Genomic DNA, 23,544 nt, shown 5'->3' with positions numbered 1-23,544 from the left:
AAAGCAGGGGCCCTAGTATGGAGCCCTGCGGAATTCCTTTGTAAGTTGTCTGTAGTTTAGAGACCTGCATTTGATTTCATAATAGTTCTTCGTATATTCTATTTCGACTAGCTGCTTCCTGTTCGTTAGACTTTGGTTTAGAGTTTTAGTTTTAGTTGCCATCTTGATTGTTTTCTTTTTCTTTTGACGATTGTCATGAACTTTGTACTCAGTTTTAACGACAATAAAGCATTTCATTTCATTTCATTTCATTAGATAGTTCTGGATCCAATCTAATGCTTTGTGAGTTATGTTAAGTTGCTTAAGCTTTTTTATAAGAATTTTTCTATCTAAGCTGTCAAATGCTTTTTCGATGTCTAAGAAGATGCCGGTTTCTTGGGAATTCGAACTTTACTTCTTCCTCTTCAGTTGTCATACTATGTTTAAAAAAACTAGGATTGATTTCAGATCAGCAAAAGCTAGTTGATAACGTTTTATGTTTTTATAGAGCTATAAATAGTAACAACGTTTATACATGAATAAAAACTTACTTGAGTACATTTGTGTGGAGGGGTTTTGGTTTTACAACGTGTCAAAGAAGCCAAGAAATATTCTCAATACATAACATAAATCCATGTTCATGTTTTAGAGTTTAGCAGTTGCATGATTAAAAAATATCTAGATTTATGATTTTTCTTAGTGATAAACGAGATCATACCTTTGACTTTCCCAGTTTCCCGCCATAGATTTCTGGCCTGGGCAATTGGCATACTGTACTGTACTAACTTACTTTTGTTTACCAAGCTTATATTTTTGAGTTAAGTTTTCTCATTTTTTATAAGATCGTGTTCGTGAGTGTTTAAATTAATAGTTTCTCCGTATTGTTTGTTCAATATAATAAACGTGTGATGAAAGGCAAACATAAGTACCTGATGTATGATAGTGAACAGCGTGGGTTAATATAACTTAGCCTAAGTTTCTCACTGGTGTAACTTTTTTCTGGATTTTCAGTCTTGGATTATTCAGGTAATAGGCTAAATAATATCCAAGACTTTATTTTTAAACATCCATTAACATGGTATATTTTATTACTTTACTTTTAAGACCATTAGCCTATGCCATTTATAATGTAAAACAGTCACTCTGAAAGCTGAAGTTAGGTCAAAGGATTACCACCTTGAAATCGGTTACAATTAAAATAAGGTAGGTAGTGTAAAGGTTTGAGAAGCATTTTTTTATCGTCTTTCTATTCTCATCTGCGTAGCAAAGTTTTCTCTAGGCCTAAGAGTTTAGGCTAGGGCCTAGGCTTAACTTATGTGCTGTCTATCTCATTTGTAGCCCCAGCCTATCATTTTTGACCAAAATGAATTAACATAGACCTAGGCCCTAATATCTTATTGACCTTTCCACATGCAATGGAGTAACGTCCGCACGGGTGAGTACTGCTACTATCCGCAGTACTATCCTGATAATTAAACCAATTCGTAATTACCAAGGCAAAAATGTGGTTCGGATTCCACTACAAACTGTAGGTGTCCCTTAGTTCTGTAGGCCTATGGGCTATTAATTAACAGCTGTGTCTAAGGAATGTCGGCCTTAGTCACTAACAAGACTACAAGATAGCGCCACTCATCCTACACTCATCCCCATTCATACTTGGCTTAAAATACCTACTTTATATGGTCGCCATTTCATAGAACAGTATAAACAGTATAAAGAATGTATTTTGGGGTAGACTTTAATAAGCAGGACTCCAAAATAGGCTACCAAATGAAAAAAATATAGAATTTTTAATAGGTACCTAAGGTACCTATCGATGATTTCCGTTTGATAAGTTTATATCAAGTTTGGTTACTGTAGTTAGTTTAACTTAACCTAACTAACCAAATTAAATAATCAATTGAATAATGTTAGGCCTAAGTTACCGTATCGAAACCTTCGTGGTACTTATTTAGGACCCATACCCCAGCTTAAACGTTCTAAAATTACTTTTAAAATACCTACCTATTCTAGGACATCAATACTATAACTTAATAAAAGATTTTTTTGGCGCCGAGGCCTCATTTGATTACTAATTAAATATAGCCCATAAACAATAATCCCAACACACTAGGGAGCCAGTGGGAATTCGGGGTTTTGGGTGGGGGAGATATGTAAAGATAAATGTGGTTTAATCATGGGGAGAAAAGTGTAATTCAACGGGTAAAAGGGTAATTTATAGGTAATTACCCAGCAAGAATGGGAAATTAGTCGGTATAAATGGGTACTTTCCTTTGCCGCCGCCGACGACGAGCAGAGCCAGCAGAGACAGGAAGACCATGATAATTGTATTGTAGGCCTACCATTTAAGTTAAGTTTATGATATAAATAAAAACAATAACAAGGTACAGCTCGTGACACCTAAGCTGGCACTTGGCCTAGCACGGGCAGTGTAGGCGGGAGGAGGGTGGAAGTAGGGAAAAGACCGGACTGCAAACATTTCCTCTACCTCTCTTGGGGTTGACTCCCCGTATATTATGTACTTGAGCGCCTTCACATGAGTCGCGAGGACAGTTGACGCAACCCGCATGACGGGACAAGATGTTTTTGAACAAGATGCTAGTAGTGATTTGCCAAGTGCCAGCTTAGATGTCACGAGCTGTACCGTAGCCTATAAATAAATCATACAGCAAGTTTGGTTGGTTTGGTTAGTTTAGGACAGTTTAATTTCATAATGAACCATTATTTTTTCCTCGTGAAATCATACAGCAAGTTTGTTTGGCTAGTTTAGAACAGGTTCATTTCATAATTACCTAACAATTATTTTTTCCTCATGAAATCATACAGCAAGTTTGGTTGGTCTGGTTAGTTTAGAACAGTTTCATTTCATAATGAACCAAGGCACCAGTTACTGACACTCTAAGGGTTTACAGGTTTAACAAATCTATTTTTGAGGACAGTTCGAGCTTCATTGTAAGAATTGCATTGACTTATGTATTCATAGTAGGTGATTCTTATATAGTAGGTGATATATAATTGATAAGAAGACGAAATTTCTCTTTCTCGTTAGCATTGGTACTTCTAATGAAATTTTGGAACCTGTGTTGTCAGTGATTCCAAACTGCAGATGAATTGTTTGATTCAGGATTTAACTCTAGTACATTTGGACATAGTAGAAGATAATCCATTCTTCTTAACTTTTAGTGATTTAAAATGTTATAAAAATGATTATATTTACCTAAATAAAAAAAGGCTTTATTTAACATTATAGAAACATGCTGTATTTTGTGAATTTTAGCCCATTTCAGTTGTTAGGAATTTTTATATTTAAAAAGTTAAGCCATCAACATTACTAAAAAATTACACTTGAAACATGTTTGGAGTTATGTACAAACAGTCATTAGGGTAGCTGAGTGGTTATAGTGCTCGCCTAGTAATCAAAAGGTCGCCGGTTCGATCCTGAGAAAAGTTAGTAGCTTTTTGATGGTTCGAAACTGGACCCAGCTGTTCCTGATCATTGGGCTTTAAATAAATGATCCTGACTAATGAAACCGCTGATCTTAGTCAGTAACAAAGCTACACAGGTCATCACACACCATTCTACACTCATCCTTCACTCATATTTGGGTTAAAATACGCACCTAGGTGGCGTCCCCATCTCAATAAGTGATTGATTGATTGATTGATTAAATAAACAATGTAAATAACACGTGATTAACAATATAGGCCTAGGATAACACAATGTAAAGAAAGAAATATAGAGTACGGTATTAAATATTATAACAGGGTTGTAACTGGGCTGTGGTAACAGGACTGCTATTGTTTAACGACTAATTGTTAACAACTAATTTTTTGAATGAATGTAAAAACAATAAACACAATCATAGATCTTATTTAGAGCTGATAATTGTTATCATTTCATGTATTTTTTCAGATGATGATGAAGAATTTAACTCATTATTTTAAATCACCAAAGGAAGATGAAGATAAAGTTGAGAAAACTGATCTTATTAACAAGAAGATCAATGAAGAAACACCCCCAAAAAAGAGAAAAATAAATCTTTCAAAAAGTAAGAAGAAAGCAAGCGAGTCTGCCAAAGATAACGTTTTACCTGAACATCCAAGTAGTGAAGATGCAGTACAAAATCAAATAGAGATGCCAAAATCAACAGAAGAAGTGCCTAATAAAAACAGTAAAAAACGTAAATTAGAATCCGATTCCAACAGCTCAGGTAAAAGGGTTAAAACAACGAAACCATTAGAAAACAGCCTAAAAAAGCGCAATAAAAAAAGTATAGTCAGTTCTAACAGAAATCTGCAATCCTCCAAATGTGATAATAATGTAACTTCCGAAGATTCTACTTCAAAAATATGTGATGTTGAATCTATTGTTATAGAAAATACATCATCTTGTGATGAGCCACTAGTGAGAGTAAAACGAAAACCAAGAAAACACTTGTTCGATGATTCAGATGATGAACTTCAATCAACAAAATCTGAAAAACCTGAATCAACACAAACATCTGAGCCGGTTGAAAGCAATAATAGTAGTTGTAACGCAACTTCTCGGAACAGCTTATTTAGTTATTTTAATAAAGTAGACAAGGACACTGTATTAAAACAACAGCAACAGAAATCTAGTAAAATTGAAGTTAAAGCAGATATTCATTCATCTTCAAACGGCGAAAAAATTGAAAGAAAGAGTGTGGACAAAATAACAATAAAGAATAAAACAATGAAACATAAAAATAAATCTCTACTCGATGATAGTGATAGTATTGAGTTAATCAGTTCAGAAGAAATCACTGATGAAAATGATTCATTGAGTGTTAATGTTTCTGTGGAGGTGGATCAGAATAATAAAATTTCGTCCAATTTAAATATACAAAGCCAATCGATTAAATCTCAACCTTCAAATATTGCAAGTATTTTTATGGCAAAGAAAATTCGGCAAAATAAGGCTGATGAGGGAGTATCCTCAAACGGAATGAATTTACTCGTCCAATCAGAAACTCAGAAAGATAACAGTGAAAAAGAAAATTTGAACGACTCACCTGTTGTGTCACTCAAAGCCAATAAAAGTTTGAAGTCAAGGAAGAGTTTAAAAAGTAAACAAACGTCTGGTAAAAAACAAGCGTCTAGCAAAACTGAAAAAGAGTTACCTATTGAATCAACATCACGGAAAAATGAAAAAGATACTCCAACAGTTGATACAACTCCTACCTTAAATTCTTCGTCTTCCAATGGCAGCAAAAAAACAAGATGTTCGAGCAGTGTTAAAAATCCCACTGAAGGGAAAAAACTTGAAGTTGATAGTCCTAAAGCTGTAAAAGCAATCAAGAATCTAAAATGTTCTGAAGGCCATAAAACTCCCGACAAACAAAAGTTGAAAAAATGTGATGATGGAAAAATTACACCAAATAAAAAAACAACTATAAATGGTTTCTTTAGTCCAAAAAGTAATAACTTGTCGAATACGAACGTTATTGGTACTGAGAAAATTACCCCAAAAGCAAAGTCTGCATGGGTTATGAAAGTTTGCCTGAGTGCATCGAAAAATCTCAAGGGTACGTTAACTAAACTATAAGTTCTATGACTAAGTTTCCAACAGTTTAAAGTCTTAAAAAACCTAACATTAAACTAGGCCTACTGTAGTAGTTTTTTACTTTTTTTTTATGCTTTTTTTATTTTTTAGGAAAATATTCAGTAGAATACCGTATTTCTAATTTTACATGTTTTTTTACTAATTGTTCATTCCATCATGCTTACCTTGTTCAATATTAGAGGAAGAATTAACTTTTACTAATAAAACAAAAGATAATTATTAAGGCTTCTGAACATTACAACATATGTATATTTATAAACAAAATAATTTTTTTCACAACAGTTACATTGGATGATGTCAGATGGCTGTCTAATCTAAGTTATCTTTTAAAATAATATTGACGCATTGTTGGTTGATCATATATCAAATCCAAGATGCAATGACTAAATTAGTTTAAATTAAGTAGGGAAAGGTAAAACAAAGACTTGTGATGAACTTAAATGATTATCAGTAACTTATACATGATGAGAAAAATTGTTTGATAGTAGAGTTGAACTCCTTCCTGGTCGAGTTCCTCTACATACTGTGATTGTACACTTTGATCTCTGATTTAAAAAGTACATCATTCCCTAAAATTTCATTTAAAAAATCTTGTTAAATTTTGTTTCTTCTTTTTGTTTCCAGTGGATTCTGATGAAGATGATTTGAAATGCTCTCAGGATTCTGGCAAAGGGGACAGTGAAGTATTATCCTGCCCTCTTGAAGAATTGAGTCAGAAAACCATTGGAGAAAACAGGACGCTAAAAACTGACGATGGTGACTATTTGTTGTTTAAAAATGTACGGTAACGAAATGAGTACAGTTTAATGTTAATACCAAACTGTGGAAAGTGCAATATTTGGTTATTTACTATAACAACTTAAACTAGCCTACTAATGTGTATTCATCCTGTTATAGTTGTAGTTATCGATGATGATGACTCGGCTGTGGAAGTCAGTGAATCTAATGGTAGAAGTAAAAGATCATCACTTCCAAGAAATACCAAAAAGCCAAAACCAAACGTTGAGAATGAAGAAGATGAAGAAGTAAAAGTGGTGGAGGTTAAGCCTCAAACCCCTAAACCTGCTGGTAAATATTGAAACCAAACCATATCTTTGTTAATCATTGCATTTGATCAATGTTAGGCCCTAGGCTATATTTATTTTTATTATATATTTATTAAATACAATATTAAACGAGGAAATCAAGATGTTTTAACTGGCTATTGCATGAGTTTTACCATCCATAAAATTCATTTTCTTTTTTTGTTCATCAATTGTTGTGTAAAATGGTATTCAACCAACCCACTGTGTACCTTATAAATTGTGTAATATTGAACTAGTTTGCCCTCTTTTGCAGTAAAAATGTGGCCTTTTTTCCAAAAGGGAGGCGCTCGACAAGTTAAAGATGCTCCAGTCAATGAAGCCCAAATGAAAGCCAAGATGTTATTTCTAGAAAGTGGTGTCCCTGAAAGCGTTAAGAGAAAGGTAGAGGCTGTGAAAAGGTAAATAAAATTCATTATGTAGCCTACATTAAACATTGTAAACTTGTCAAACTACTGCTACAGTTAGACTAAAATATATTGTTTAAGGCAACCTTAGCTAGTAAAGCTGTTAGATTATATGATTTATTAAGTACTTAAGTTCAGTATTAGAAACTATGTTTGGCTTTATGTAACCTACTTCAGTAATTTAAAATTGTTTCACAGTTTGTGAAATTTCAGATTTATCTCCTTGCTTGAAGTGTTTGAAATATTTGCTTTCAGATTCATAATAGTTTTGTACAGCTTATATCTTTAGTTTTAGACATTTTCCTATACTGTTTTCTAAAAAAGTCATGAATCACGTTTCAATTCAAAGCATTGATTCAAGGTTATTTTTGTCAAGGATTTTTGTCCATGGGCAAAATTTATGAATGGGTAAAATTGCTTTACTGCACACAATTCTGCTGGGGGGAGGGGAGGGGGAGGGAGCGAAAATGAGTTGTATATGAGCTGTTTGCACATGTTTAAAATAAAGTATGCCTATTTCTTTCAATTACTGATCCCGACCGACTTTCTAGTGACACAATCCTCGGGTCACCAGCGCCTTTTCCAACCATCAGTCACGTTCTGCAAGCTGAAGAGATCAGCTGTTCAGACTCTGGTAACTTGAACCTACCTCCAATCAGGAGCGTCTCTCCGCCTCCTGTCATTCCTGTCTGGACCTCTAGTCTTCCCCTGGACGAACAGGATGAATCTGAAATCTCAACTTTTGAGCGTCCTGGGAATGGAAACGTGAAAGCGTTTTTGGAAAAATTGAAAGAACAGGTTGGTATTTTTATTTTTAGTTCACCCTTCTGTTTGAAGGGTAGATTTTTCTCTTTCACTGTTGCTATGATGTCATTAAAAGCTAACTCTCTTCATTGGACCGATCAATTCCTCTTGAAGTTACGCTTCATACTTTACAGAACAAAGAAAAAAAGACTACCAGTACTCCATTAGTCGGTACAAAACTAAAAGGACAAATAAATATTGTATTGAAAAAAATATTAACAATTTTGTATCTGCAACTAGTTTATTCCCCATACCATTCTTCATTTGATTCCATGAATTCTTGACTACTGTACTTAAATTTGTACAGAAGCAAAATGTTATTTAAAATATTGACAAATTTTTTAGTTCATCTATATTTGTCAGCATAAAATAAAAATTATTGTGTGGACTTCCCCCCCCCCCCCATCCACACACACGCTAAACCCATCACTTACAGTTTTACATTCCCGATTTATTTGAGGAAAAGTAGGAAAGCTACATTATTATTTTTGGAAAAAATGGTTTGGCTAGCAAATTTTCTTCAGTGAAGTTATCATTTTTACTTTTGTTACCAGTACGAGTTTTGTGTGTTGTGTGTGTATGAGTTGTGTTTTGCTCATGTTCGTACGGGTTTTCATCTTTAATTTGTGTCATACACCTTAAGAATATTAATCTAAATCAGACATTAAATTAATTTTTAGGAAATGTAATAAATAGGGGTACAATAATTTCTGGACCTTTTCCTTTATAAAGTTATTACTGTAAACTATGTTTTGCACGTAACATTACACAATGGAAGTTTTTCTCCAACCCAACATAAAATAACCTAATCCTAAACAGAATTTTTAGATAAGAATAATATTTCATCCAGAAAAAATAGTGGTGAAAAATAATTGTATAACAGAAATGGTCCCGATGCCCCTTATGGACACTAATGTGTTATAGTGTGACATTTGTAAGGAATATTTAACTATTTAATCTAAATCTTTGTTTTAGGAACCAAAAACTGAAGTTAAAGTCCTCTTCAAAAAACTGAAAGAATATAAAAACAAGGCAGAATCCGATATCTGGACTGAGGTATACAAGCCTACCAACTCTGCCGATATGGTAGGCAACTCTGAGAACATCAAGAAACTGAAAACGTGGCTCGAAACCTTGAAGAACTGCAGGAAAAGAGGTAATTTTCCAACACCAATGATGTAATCTTAAATATAGTACAATTTAGAATTAATTTACCGGTTAAGAGGCTCTTATGTTGCAAGGTCTGCTTTTGGATTTAGCATTCCTTCAAATGATTGCTAAATACCTAAATAGACTAAGGAATCGTACTTGAGTCAGCTTATAAGTTCCTCCTGTACATACCCAAAAAATTGCTGGTGACAAATATACTATTGTTTCCCAATTCTTTCTGGTGTCATGCCTCTTCAAACAGGTATTCCAAACCCCTTAAAACTTGACAATATTGTTGCACACTCTGAGACATTTCATAAACAAATCATGCATTCTTTACATATGCCTCTTTTTGCTATGTTTGAAAAGTGCATCCACAGTTTAACAAAGGCTAATTTGAATTGCGTCCAGATTTTTAATTTTCTCTGACCTATTGATCCTTGCTCTCTAGTCAAAATAATGTGTTTCAAAAGTAGTTAAAATTATTGTCTACCACAGCTGTTGTTTTACGAAAATATTCTGTTAGGCACTAGAAGTGTTTTATCAGCTCCACTGTACAATGTTATATACAATCAGGGTGTCTACCAACCGGGAAATCCGGGAAAACCGGGAATTGTACTTAAATTTTTACTGGCCATGAAATGTACGGGAATTGTCCTTAAATGCCAGACAATGTCCTTAAATTTTTAATGGGCCATAATTTTATTGATCGCTAGTTGGTTAGGAGCACATAAAAGGTTTATCAGATGTTTGTTTACATTTTCATTACTAGAGTAATTATTACTAGAGTAATTATGCAATAAAATTCCCATTAACAATCTCAAACCCATTAATATTTTATCACGACAATCAAGTGTCAAGTCAAGTACTTCCAAGAACTGTTGACTCAGCAGCTAGCTCATAAAAGTTACATCACTTTTATTCCTTTACAACTTCTTTTTTTATTACTAGGGTGTAGGCCTAATTATTATTAGATCCCAAACCTATTTTATCGTGAAAATAATAGCTTTATAATGGCTGTTACTTCTTACTTGTACTTTCGGCTTGAAGATTCAATTTGCCGCGGCCAGTGCCTATTGCCATAAAACTGTTTATGGTTTCATATTAAACATGTAAATAATCTACAGTCTTATTTTGTAAGTTAACCCTTTTTTATGGACATTTTATCTTTCAATTGACAAAACCACAAGCATTGTTGTTTGCATTAAGGTTTTATCACTATGTAGGCCTGCTTGGTTTCAAATTATGTCATTGCATTTTCTGTATCTTTGTCTTTATTGTTGGCTATTCAGGTTTCAATGTTTTTTGTTTCCCATATATTTATTTATTGAGTTGTATGCTTTAAGCAATCAAAATCTTATGAACTAGAATGATGATAGTAACTTTGCTGCTATTATAACCTCATTGTTTGTTACTCAGTTTATATAGGCCCTCCTAAATAATTAGGCTTAGGCCTGAGTATTTTGATTCTTGAAAGAGCTGTAAAATATATTAAGAAAATGTAATTGAGCCTAAGATAAACAACTAATGATTGCTATGTGTTGATATTAACTTTACAAATGAAAATACAATAATCTTACTCTGTGCTTATTGCTTATTAATAGCCGCTTACCATACCTTGATTTTGTACTAAGAATTGAGTAACAATATGCATTAAAGATTTTTTTTTCAAAAGTAGTCGAGAACCTAACGTGCCAGGGCGAATTATGCCAAATTAATCCGCCTGGATCGGATAAGCTATGTTATGAAGTTTACGTGACGGATGGAGATATTTGTCGCTATCGCAGGAGACAATGATTGCATTTCTCTGTTACACTATAAAAGCTTTAGGCCTACCTAAAGTATAGGTAGGCCTATGTTTGTTTACTTTCAATAAATTTCTATTTTGTAATTTTTAACTCTTATCTATTATTATTTACTTTTCTCTCTGGTACAACTACAGTGAATAACAAGATTAATACAGTTTGACAAATCAGGAAAATTATTTGGTAGGCCTAATGACACCGACAAAGGTTACGGCAAAGTGTCCTTAAATGTACGGGAATTGTCCATGAATTTTTTATCCAGAATGTAGTAGACACCCTGACAATGTAAATATGCTCTAAAATTAATATTTATAAAGGTTTTTTAGTAAATAAAAGTGACCATGCTCAACCATGATTAACACTACATTGTGTGATTGATATGTCCTGTATCACAACAAACATTGCCCTATCTGATCTTTGGTGTGTAATAGGACACTTATCTCATTGTTTGATGTATAATAACAACCCCTGCACTACTGCACAGTTGATCTCTTATGTGTAATATGACTACAACTTAATTGTCTTGTTACAGAAGGCAGTGTCAGTAGTGGGGATGAATTTGTCAGTGATGACAGTAACGGAGATGACAGCAACTTCAACAACATGGCTGTCATATCAGGCCCATGTGGGTGCGGCAAAACCAGTGCTGTCTATGCTATAGCTAAGGAGCTCGATATTAAGGTGAGGTATAAAATACAGTTTTTAACATGATTTCTGTGTGTTTTTACTGCTATTCACGTTTTATAAGTTATAATAGTATATAGATAATTGTAAGGAAGCAGTTTGGCCATATAACGCACCTCGATCTCAGGTTAGTTACATACAAATGTTGCCATATAATGCACCCCGATCTTAGATTAGTTACATACAAATTCATTATGAGTAAAATACAAAATGACTTTGCAGAGGACAATATACATTGAAATTTGTTGCATTTATAATTTAGGACCCTTTTTGTTCTCAAGTTCTTTAAAAAATTTTATTTCCTCAGACGTATGTGCCTAAGCTTTCCTCCTGACATAAACTTTCTGAATATATAAATCAAGGAAAGTAGTTGTAGGCTAATAAGTATTTTTACAAAAAAAAAATAGATTAATAGATTTTGCAAAAAAATCTTTCTGATTGGTCTGCAAGTGGAAGTAAAGAAAAGCATGTACCTTTTAAGATAATCACTGATAATAGTGTTATAATATACCTTAGTTTAGGGATGGTCAAGTCTCGAAATTTCGGGAAATTTTATATCTCGTTACACGAGATGAGATTTCTTTTTGGCCGAGATTTTTATCGAGACAAGAATAAAAAAAAAAATAAATAAAAACGCCTGCAGAAAGTCAATGCAATACCCGCAATACAGGAGCGTGTTGTAGTTGCGTTTCCTTTGCGAAGGCGTTCTTAATTAATTAATTCTTTAAATGTAAATATTACTTTAATTATTTTAATAATATTACTTTAATAACATTTGAGAAGTTTTGTTAAGTGTACGCAGTGTGAGGAATGTTTTATTACTATAAAAAGTCAAAACAAGTACCTAACTATTTTATAAAAATTAATATTGCTTTTATTTTATGATTTATTTTATTTTAGGATAAGTTGAACTCTATCCTAACTGATATCACTATGTTTCCTAATCGTAGGCATTTTTAATAAGTTAGGCGTGATTAATAAACTAAAATGTTATGCTGATGTTTTTTAATAAAAGATTGTAAATATTCTTGCCTATTATCATTGTTTTTTATTTAAACAGTCATCTAACAATGTTACAAAATCAGGTAAAAATTTTGAACGTGCATTTCCCGTTGTGTATGAGAAGGGAAATCCCGTCTCGAAATTTTATGAGAAATAAAAAATCTCGTCTCGTCTCGTCTCGAACTAAAAATCCAATCTCGTCCATCCCTACCTTAGTGTCATGTAGAGTTTATTATTGAACACAATGATCACTCTTCAAATACGTGACTCATTGTTTGTAGTTGACTGGTTTGTTCAGGTGCTAGAGATAAACGCATCGTGCAACAGATCAGGCAAACGCATTTTAGCGGAGTTCTCCGAGTCAACTCAATCACACCATGTGGAGAGGTCCCAGCCTATCAGTGGACTGTTTAACAACCGTAAGTTTTGTAACATAGTGTTCTGTTGTTGTCTAATGTTAAGTTTTGTTTTGTACAATATATATTATATTTGTGCAAGTCTACACCATCTTAAATAACAATAATCTTAAAGAATCTTTCAGGTTGCAGCTCAACTCGATGAGAAAAAGACAGTTATGAACATTTGGAACTTGTAAAACATTAATTTTGTATCCATGAGCTCATATTTTTATTAGGGATGGTCAAGTCTCGAAATTTCGGGAAATTTTAAATCTTGTTACACAAGACGAGATTTCTTTTTGGCCGAGATTTTTATCGAGACGAGAAAAAAAAAATTAAAAACGCCTGCAGAAAGTCAATGCAATACCCGCAATACAGGAGCGTGTTGTAGTTGCGTTTCCTTTGCGAAGGCGTTCTTATTTAATTAATTCTTTAAATGTAAATATTACTTTAATTATTTTAATAATATTACTTTAATAACATTTGAGAAGTTTTGTTAAGTGTAAGCAGTGTGAGGAATGTTTTATTACTATAAAAAGTCAAAACCAGTAACTATTTTATAAAAATTAATATTGCTTTTATTTTATGATTTATTTTATTTTAGGATAAGTTGAACTCTATCCTAACTGATATCACTATGTTTCCTAATCGTAGGCATTTTTAATAAGTTAGGCGTGATTAATAAAAAAATGTTATGCTGATGTTTTTTAATAAAAGATTGTAAATATTCTTGCCTATTATCATTATTTTTGTATTTAAACAGTCATCTAACAATGTTACAAAATCAGGTAAAAATGTTGAACGTGCATTTCCTGTTGTGTATGAGAAGGGAAATCTCGTCTCGTCTCGTCTCGAACTAAAAATCCAATCTCGTCCATCCCTAATTTTTAGACATGAGAACCTAGTGATCCCTAATAATTTGTGTGCACGAGGATGAATTTTGTTCACATTCAAATAATCCTGTCTAACAAAATTTAAATAGGCTACTTTGATTTAGAGCTTATCAAAATTTCCTTTAAAGAGATAGTTTTTCAAATTCAAATAAAAATTTCCGGTTGAGTACTGGTGTTAAATCAACTGTCCGGACATAGCATTAAAAAAAGTTTATATGCTGAGGTCAGTTTTATAAAAAGTTTAGTGCATGTGAACATTTATTTGTTATGTTGCTGAAAGCTTTACAGTTCTTAGATAAAAAGAGCACGAAGTATGCTAATCCAATATCAACCCTACATTACAATTATTATAAAAACATAATAACTCTCAACAACAGAATTATAGTAGAACTCCAATTATCCAAATCACCCGTTATCTGAATCGCTTACCGAAGGAAAGGAGTTTAAAAACATAAAGCCACAGTAACAACTTCTTTTACAGAATGTAGAAGCTTTGCTCATAGCAAAATCCAAAACATCTCCCACAGTAGATAGTTTAGATATCATTATCGTTTTCCATGATTTTAGCAAAATCTTGAGCATCTTCCCCTGTCTGAAGACATCATCATGGTCTCCTGAATTACAGAAATATCATCATTGTCTTTGAAGATTGCTGAAAAATTGTGAATATCTCCCGCGGTCCTGTAGACATCATCATTTTCTCTGTGGTCATGGAAACATTGTCATCGTTTTTTGCAACTTCGGCAAATTCTTGAACATCTTTCGCAGTCTAGTAGACATCAACTTCATCTTCAACTCATCAGTAATTCACAGTAAATTTTACTCGTCCTCCGTAATGGTGGCGAAGGCCTAATTTTTATATCACTTAAGGTTCACAGACATGTCCTGCGATCACAATAGTAAAAGCTCGACTGGACTCAGTCTATTTCCTGTCAAATTTCCTGTATTTCGATAAAAATCCAATTCCCTAAATTTTTGACTCCGAATGTGGAACAGTCCCAACCAATGCCGATGATTGGAGTTCTACTGTTCACGCCTGTTGATGGATATTGACAGTTGAACTAGCTATGTTTTACTGAAACGTGAAGGTGTTTATATTGTTTTTTTTTTGTTCCACAGAAGGTTCAGGGAAGAAGAAGAGGAAAAAGTCCAAACATATTGAAAAGTCAAAGTCAGAGAAAACATCACTTATTTTGGTGGAAGATGTAAGTTTTATGACCTTTTACCATAATCAAAAAAATGGCATTATTCCTACTTATCCAATTTTTAGTGTGATGGTAGTTAAATTACTATTTATATACTGCATACCATGTGTTGCTAGTATAGCATTTTGGGCTTCTTGTGAGAGCCACAGGTCCAAACCCGGGCATGTAGAAAAATTGAGTAGATTGAACAGAATCATTCATTGCCTTATAAGCATTCACTATAACAACGCTTATAGCGTATACATACACTGAAACAAATTGATGCATCAATATTTTTGTTTGATGTAACAATCAAATTTCTGTGGTGATTGCAGGCAGATCTCTTATTTGCGGACTGTGACGAGGGGTTTGTTCCGGCTCTGGCCTCCCTTGCTGCAAGCTCCAAGAGGCCGATTGTTCTAGTCACCAACCAGGCCAATTCAACTCACCTGGATCGCTTCAACAACTCTAAACTGCTGCGGATCACATTCAACAGACCGAGGCCGAACAAACTGAGTAAGTTTGTAGAAATGTTAAATTTAACTTTTACATTTTATATATACAGTAAACCCTCTCTTATCCGGATCTCCCATATCCGGACCCTCCGATATCCGGACGCGATTTTGAAAAAATGCAAAAATTAAAAAAACACTCAAGGGCCGTCTGCGAATGTTTGTTGACCGAGCAGTCGCTGTTTGTAGGCCGGTTAGAGACGCCGGCGCGCCGGGAGGGTTGTGCGACGTGCAGTCTCGCGGGCAAGGTCACTGACTGACTCACGAAACAAAAATAGAATCCCTCCCCCACCCCTCCTACCCGCCCCTCCTACCCACGCCAACGCCCTACTCATGCGCGGCGACGACAATTCATCACTCGTGTCAGTTGTCAGTGCTGCTTTTTTTGTGCCTCAGTGACCTAGTCTTTGATTGTACGGTTCGTTTTAGTTTCGGGAAGGAAGAGTGCTAGAGGCGAAATTGTTATGGCCGAAAAAAGAAAAAAGATTGTCATTACGATGGAGGACAAACTTAACGCGTTGAAACGTTTGCAAGCGGGCGAAAGTGCAAAAAAGATAGCGAGTGAGATGGGAGTTGGGACTAGTACAGTGAGTGACTGGAAAAAATCCCGTGAAAAAATAGAAAAATGGTGTTCTAACCAGGCATCAAGTTCAGGAATAAAAAAGTGCAAAATGATGAAAACAGCCGTAAATGACAAAGTGAACGAAGCGTTATTTTTGTGGTTTACACAATGTAGATCAAAAGGACTGCCCGTGTCTGGACCCATTTTGCAGGAAAAGGCTCTCCAATTTAATAAGGAAATCGGAAGTGATCCCAATTTCAAAGCCAGTGAGGGGTGGTTGGAAAAGTGGAAGAATCGATATGGGGTCAGAAAGCTTCATATAAGCGGAGAAAAGTTGTCAGCAAATGAAAACGCTGTGGGAGAGTTTAAAATGTTTTTACACAAGCTGCTTGACGAGGAAGGAATCAGCGGGGACCAGTTATACAACTGTGACGAAAGTGGTCTAAACTTTAAAATGCTACCTAGCTGCACTCTCGCTTCCAAGGAAGAAAATAGCGCTCCAGGTTATAAGAAGAAAAAGGAGAGAGTTACAATAATGGCCTGCAGCAACGTCACAGGAAACAATAAACTCAAACTCTGCATGATTGGAAAATCAAATAAACCAAGAGCGTTTAAAAACTTCAAAGATCAGTCGACATTACCGGTGTGGTACAGAGGACAAAAAAGCGCTTGGATGAATTCTGCGATCTTCAGAGAGTGGTTTAACAATCAGTTCGTCCCGTCTGTTGAAAAGTTTGCTGAAAAAAACAATTTGCCAAAGAAGGCTATTTTATTGCTTGACAACGCCCCTTCACACCCGTCTGCAGATGAACTAACAAGTGGAGAAATAAAGTGCGTGTTTTTGCCGCCGAACGTAACCTCTTTGTGCCAGCCAATGGATCAGGGGGTCCTTGAAACACTTAAACGTTTGTATCGACGTAAGCTACTGACAATCATTATTGAGGGCATGGATGTGGGAAAGAGTGTTTCTGAGTGCCTTAAAGACACTGACATGCTAGATGTTGCCTTGTGGATTTCTAGCGCTTGGGAAGAGCTCAAACTGATAACGTTGGTTAAATCGTGGAAAAAGCTTTTGGACCACAAAGTAGACCAAGATTATAACAAAGAAGTAGAAAAAGAAACAGAAAACTGCAATGACAAAACAGGTGAAGAAATCGTTCAACTTTTTAGAAACGTTCCTGGTTGTGACAACATAGACAGTGACGCAGTGAGTGAGTGGATGAAGGAAGACGAAATCCAGGAGTTTACTGACAATGACATCATAGACTTAGTTAACGCAGACCCCGCTCCTGACGACGACGAAGAAGAAGAAATCCAGAAAACAACCATGATGCATAGTGAGGCTTTCCAGGCCATCGAACAGCTGATCGAGTATGTCGAGAAACAAGAGGAAGCAACTGGTGCCGATCTTCTGCTTTTTCGTAGGTAGAGAGACATTACGTCAAAGAAGCGTGTTAATCGAGCCAAACAAGCCACAATAACATCGTTTTTGTCCAAAACTTAACTGTGAGTACAAAGTAAGAGCTGTTCTCGTGGATTAATTTTATTTTACTCTGTATACAGCTCTACATTTTTGTTCATTACAGTAGGCCTACTTGTCTTTTTCTTAGTTCCATTTCATTTTTTCACTGTACCGTTACTGTATTACGTAATATTTTTTTAGTTTTGATGTTATATTAAAGTGTTTTTCTTAGTTCCATTTCATTTTTTCACTGTACCGTTACTGTATTACGTAATAATGTTTTGAGGTTAGTTGTTCTATTAAAGTGTTATTATAACCAAAATACCGTTGTTTTATTTAATAAACAAACGTTTCCGTATTTAAGGCTTACTAAAATTGAGTACCGTAGTTGTTGTACAGCTGTTTTCTCATCTAAAACAATGTTTCTCTCATATCCGGATTTTTTGTTATCCGGATCGGCCGGCGCCACATTAGTCCGGATATGAGAGGGTTTACTGTTCTTACATAGGCATTTTTTGGCAAATTTGTTTAATTCATCATGCTGTTCATGTTTCAAACATACAAGCCCATCACAGTTTATCAGCAGCGTAAACCATTTAAAATGCACACAAATTGTAACTACTTAAACAAAAACAATTAAACACTAAATATTTACATTTTGAATTGGCACATTGGTTGTACTTGGCACACATGACGTCAAAGCCTTATCTTGACAAACAGTTAAAGATTTTCCCATTTGATTATATCGAGAGATTTTGTACTGGAAAAAATTGCATACTTTTCAAATACTCTCCCAAAAAACAAACTAAAATATTTTTGGAACTTACCTTTTTGATTCCACTCCATTTACTATTTAAAACAAAGGCAGAATGGAGTAGTGCAGAAAACTGTGAATGTACTAATCTAAATAAAATTTGAGATTTCATTCTTGAACTTTGCTGATTGAGTCTAAAACTTGAAATATCTAAAATAAAGACATGAGATTTCACTCTTAAATCCAGCCAATGAATCTAAAACTTGAAACTTTTTTGGAATTTGTTAGATTGGAGACTTGACTTAAGACATGTCACCTAGTTTACTTGTTGACTTTCTGTGATATGGTGGCTGTCTAGGTTTGTGGTTGCGGCTGGTAGGTCTAGTGGAGGGGGTGATGATGTCAACAGACCTAGCCTTACGTCTGGTCACTGTCTGCAACTGTGATGTCCGCAGGTGTCTATTGCACCTGCAACTCATGATCAAGTGCAATAATACAGAGGTTGGTATATAAATTTTGTTACTTATGGTTATGTGATCACAACAGTTTTGGATTTCAGTAGAAGTTAATGGTTCAGCTTAAGAAGGCCTATGCGATGTGGTCACATGAATGGCAGAACGATATGATTTGGTAGGCCCAATCGTTAATTGAGTGTTATCGTTATGTACATTTATCATAGTGACACCAAGATTCATCTTTCACACTAGGAAAATCATAATTATCTCTTGCAATCGTGAAATAAATTTGATAATTTCTAGCAATCACCGCCACATCAAGATCATGTCTTGCAATCACAAAAAAAATCTTGAAATCTTGGTGAGACGCACGTTTTTGCGATTGTGCAAATTTCACAGGCATTGTCTAGGAGAAAACAAGATAATATTTTCATTTTGTGAGATTCCCATCCCAACTTCGCAAAATCTTGGAGACTCTTTGTAAAATGGAAATTTAAAAAATAATAAATTTAAAAATTTTACTATTTATTCTCAAATGTTAGTGTCTTTAACATGGCCGACAATTTCAGTTGATTATGCTTTCAGTTACCATACAGTAGAACCCCGGTTAACCGAAATCAGGTTAACCGAAACCTGAGTTAACCGAAACAGTTCCATAAATTAATACAGGGCTAAAATATAAGTACAATAATTAATATGTAAACAGAGAGGCCCTTTCCTCTCTCAAAAGGGGTTTTTTCTATAACCCATTGTAACATTTATGTAGCTGAAATAAAACACTATATTATATAGACATTGTTTTAAATTAATTTTTACTACAGACTGTGGTAATACATAGGCTATTTTTAGCATTTGATGGGTTTAACCGAAAAATTGGTTATCCGAAACGGCTCTCACCCCTTTATTTCGGTTAACCGGGGTTCTACTGTGGTACAATTACTATCCTTAATCCAAGGATATGAAGGATATGCCATCAATGAAAATTGTATAGGTTTAATTTTTTATCTTAATGTTATTAAAATGACAAGTCTGATTTTGGACTGTATGTACAAATACAGCTTGACCTTTCATTTAATATCTATTTTACGGGTCTATTTTATGTGCTTAATCTCTTAAGTTAGTGCTAAAGCTCTCTAAATATGGTTTAACTCTTACAGGTTCAAGACAAAATCAACGTGAATAGATTGTGGTGGGGATGGCCCGGACGGTATCAACTCAATTACGAACTGCCAACGCTACTGGAACCTGAGGAGGAACTGAGGCCTGAGACAGACAAGGCAACTGTGCGGCGCCAGCTTGAGGCAGTGGCAGACACAACACGGCGCCTGGCGCTACTGGACATCCTGTCCCCTGGCATCAGAGAGGTATGTGGAGTTGATGGCTGATAGTGATATTGGAGCAGGTCTTCCATATCTTGGAATAAATCTGATATCTTTGAAAATTCGCCAATAGTCCAATCGGGCCCTGTATATCCCCAGTCTCTTAGGAAAGTTCTCTACATTTATGATGGTTCCTGGATATTGCTGATCCCTCCTAAATTCCCAGGTTGTTCAGTTAAATCTTGGTTGTCCCCAAAAAACTACAAATTTTACATATGTCCCTCCCTGTTGAAAATCTTTTGGTAAATGTTTGATATTTTTGATCAAGGAAGCAACAAGGTTCCTGTGACATGAGATTTTTTTTATGCTTATCTGTTTAAAGATTTTGAAACATCATTAATTGGTAGCCCAATGAACCTGGAATTGACCCTGATTGAGATCAATCCCGCAAACTTTGGATTTGAAAGCAAGCTCTACAAGCATTTGGCTAAAAGATAACATTTTCATTGACTTTAATTGAAATTAAGTTTTTCTATGTCACCTGTTTAAACTTTACCAATGGGACACGTACTGTTGTAGGAATGTGTTGAGGAACATGAAGACCCTTGTCCGATGGCTTGGTCGGCCAGGTGGAAGGACAGTACTGCACTGACAGCTCCTACCTCAGGCCACAGTCTTGGCCAGAGTGAGGAGGCCGAGTGGCTACAGCAGGCCTTGGCCTACCAGGAGCTTGGCCTATCACACAGGACGAGCCAGACACCTCAGGAGGCCAGGTGAGTTGTGAAAGTAGGCTAGCATGTGAAACTATAGTTTGAGAAGCGGATGAACCATTGACTGTTGAATACAGAAGTAGGCGTCCCACATAGACTAGCTAACTATTGTAGTCCTCCTCCCATGCCAACAACCTTGCTTCAGTGTGAGCTTAGCATCGCACTGGGAATATTGTGTCCGATTGCCGTTTATTGTGCAGTTTTATACTTCAATCCAGTATAGTTCGTTTTCAGATCCTACTATTTGATCAGTGGCTTGGATTTAGTGAAATGGAATAGAAACGATAATTACTGTAGTGAAGTATTGTGGAATGAACCAAACCTCAAACTAATGCAAAATCCGGATTTTTCACCCCAGCTTTTTCCCTCCATTTGCCAATACTGGGCCTGCTAGTAGTTTTGTTTGGTGCTCTTGGGTCCTTCGGTTCTTGTAAAACTACATCCAAAACGACTGGAACACAGTACATGCTACAATATGCCTCTTATTCGGATGAAACTAAATCTAAACACAGACTCAATTACAGCGCATTAGCTGTTCCCGCCACCGGCATCGGCTGGCCATCACGCAACAGCAAAACATGTTAAGAAGTGAAAGCACTGTGGGTTTAACTACAAACAGGGTGGCTAGTGACCTGGAAAACCTGGAAATGTCAGGGAATATTAAATATCTGGAAAAGTCAGGGAATTTTGTCATAAGTCAGGGAAAATTGTAAAAAAGGTTTAAAATAATTTTAATAATTGTTAGGAAAGGTCGATCTGATCTGGCGAGAGCACGTGTGCCGTGTGGGTGAAAACTAAGAGATAAGTCTGTACAATATTCATTATTCAAATTATTCATAATTTAAGTTTGTTAAGTTTGCCTATTTTTAAAAAATTATTTTAAACCTGTTAAATGTTCAATAAGGGCAGCCTATATTTTGGAATTTTCATGTCAAATTTTAATAATTATAAGTATTGCATCTTATATCTTTTACAATAATAATGACGATGTCAATTACAATAATGTATTGTTTAAAGACTGAATAAATGACTATTCTATTGACTATTCTATTGACTATTTTAATAAAATTTGGTGTTTTTCTACAGATTAAATTTTGTTATAAACTGCGTATCATCTTATCAAACTCAGTTTAATTTTATTAAAGTAAGTTGCAAAGTTTGAATACAACCTAGCCTGTATCTATAGATTTTATGTATGTTTTTAATATAAACAAACATAAGATATTCTTCAGATGAAGATTAGTCCTTTTGAAGAATTAGTTAGTATTAAAATTAAAATTTTGAATTTGTCGATCAGGGAAAGTTTAAAAAAATCATGGAATTGTCAGGGAAAAGTCAGGGAATTTTTCAATGTGATTTCACTAGCCACCCTGTACAAATCATAAGAAAAGAACTATTCAACTTTCCAGGTCGGATCACCGACAAAAACATAATCAAGAGTTTTATCCTGGTTCACCTCCTATCAATAAAGTTGTTTTTTATATTATGCCACACAGCTGATTATTAAAAACTCCAATTTTCAGGTGGCTTTCTATTCTGAGGCAAGCTGAGCAGCTGTACATGCCGGGTATTACGACGACGGCACACACCAACCATCAGGGAGTGACTTGTGACTACCTGCCTGTGTTGCGGGAATTAGGACGATCCGAGCAAGTCAGGCTGGCCAACTATACGAGACGAGCCAACCGATTCTTCAACTACCTCCAGGGCCTGGGCATACACGCTAGCAAGTCATACAGAGACTTTATGTGCGACGCTTTCTCATGACCTTTTCGACTGCTAGTCAGTAATGTACAATGTGTAAATAATGTGTGAATTGTATAGGTGAATTTCATCCAGATGTACAGTGAAACCTCGTTTAACCTCCCTCTTCAAACCTTCTGTTGTCTGTCATTTTAAAAATGTGTATTGCTATTTTTAACGTACATTTTTGCTGGGCAACAGTTTTTAAATTAAATTTTATTTATGTATTGCAAAGAATATGATAAATTTGGAATTCAGGTGTATACTGTACCATTTCATTCCAAAATAATTGTCCTAGTGATTTTGACATTTCAAACATTTTAAAGGAATTTCTTTGACATTTCATACATTTTAAAGGAATTTCTCCTGGTTCTATGGGTGACGGTTAATAGAGGTTTTGCTGTAACTCATTCCTCAATGTGAAGTATAATTCATATGAATCTGTGTAAGAAGTGGAATCGCACAAGGTTTTACAGTGCCTTTTAATAGGGCTTTAGTTTTAAAATGTGTCCTTTAATAAAAGTTACGTTATTGTAACTAGTTGATTAGTTTTAAGTAAAATTAATCGGGGTTTTTATGTTTAAGTATTAATAACAGTTTTCACAGCTTTAAGGTTCTAGTATGTAGCTATTAATTTAGAATATAATACTTTTTGAGCATTAACCCATTCCCGCCTAAAGACAGGCAGGGCCCGTCCTACCTCGTCAGGTTACGAAAGACTAAACACGGGCAGCGCCCATCCTCACGCATAATGCATTATTATGCGTTATTATTAGGCTTATACATTATTATTGATTTACCTAATTTTCCCAATCTTGTAATTAGTTTCAAAAGTATTATAATTATGCTTAGACTATTATTTCCCATTTATTTCAATACTCGCAACGCTCTGTACACATGAAATTTTGGTGCAAAAATTGTATTAGACCTAGACTTATTTTGTCGTTTTGCATAGTTTTACAAAAACAGCTATAAAATGAAGGATTTTATATACAA

General features: G+C 34.9%; 1 protein-coding gene across 1 annotated transcript; it reads left to right on the top strand.

Annotated features, from left to right (window-relative positions):
• Nucleotides 1-764: 764 nt before the first annotated feature.
• Nucleotides 765-23,544, top strand: LOC128987754 (ATPase family AAA domain-containing protein 5-like). The gene is made up of 15 exons (XM_054408765.1): nt 765-1,005; nt 3,893-5,525; nt 6,188-6,319; nt 6,461-6,631; nt 6,902-7,046; nt 7,604-7,850; nt 8,832-9,012; nt 11,343-11,491; nt 12,795-12,915; nt 14,907-14,992; nt 15,307-15,487; nt 18,620-18,762; nt 19,874-20,080; nt 20,615-20,808; nt 22,329-23,544. Exons 2-15 carry the CDS (start codon nt 3,893-3,895, stop codon nt 22,570-22,572), a joined length of 3,834 nt encoding a protein of 1,277 aa, XP_054264740.1. The 5' UTR covers nt 765-1,005; the 3' UTR covers nt 22,573-23,544.

Source organism: Macrosteles quadrilineatus, unplaced genomic scaffold (assembly GCF_028750875.1).
Source record: "Macrosteles quadrilineatus isolate MER2022 unplaced genomic scaffold, UCM_ALF_1.0 Scaffold_2__2_contigs__length_208266976, whole genome shotgun sequence".
Taxonomy (NCBI): domain Eukaryota; kingdom Metazoa; phylum Arthropoda; class Insecta; order Hemiptera; family Cicadellidae; genus Macrosteles; species Macrosteles quadrilineatus.
Note: the sequence above shows the minus strand (reverse complement) of the source record. Positions and strands in the feature narration are given on the sequence as shown.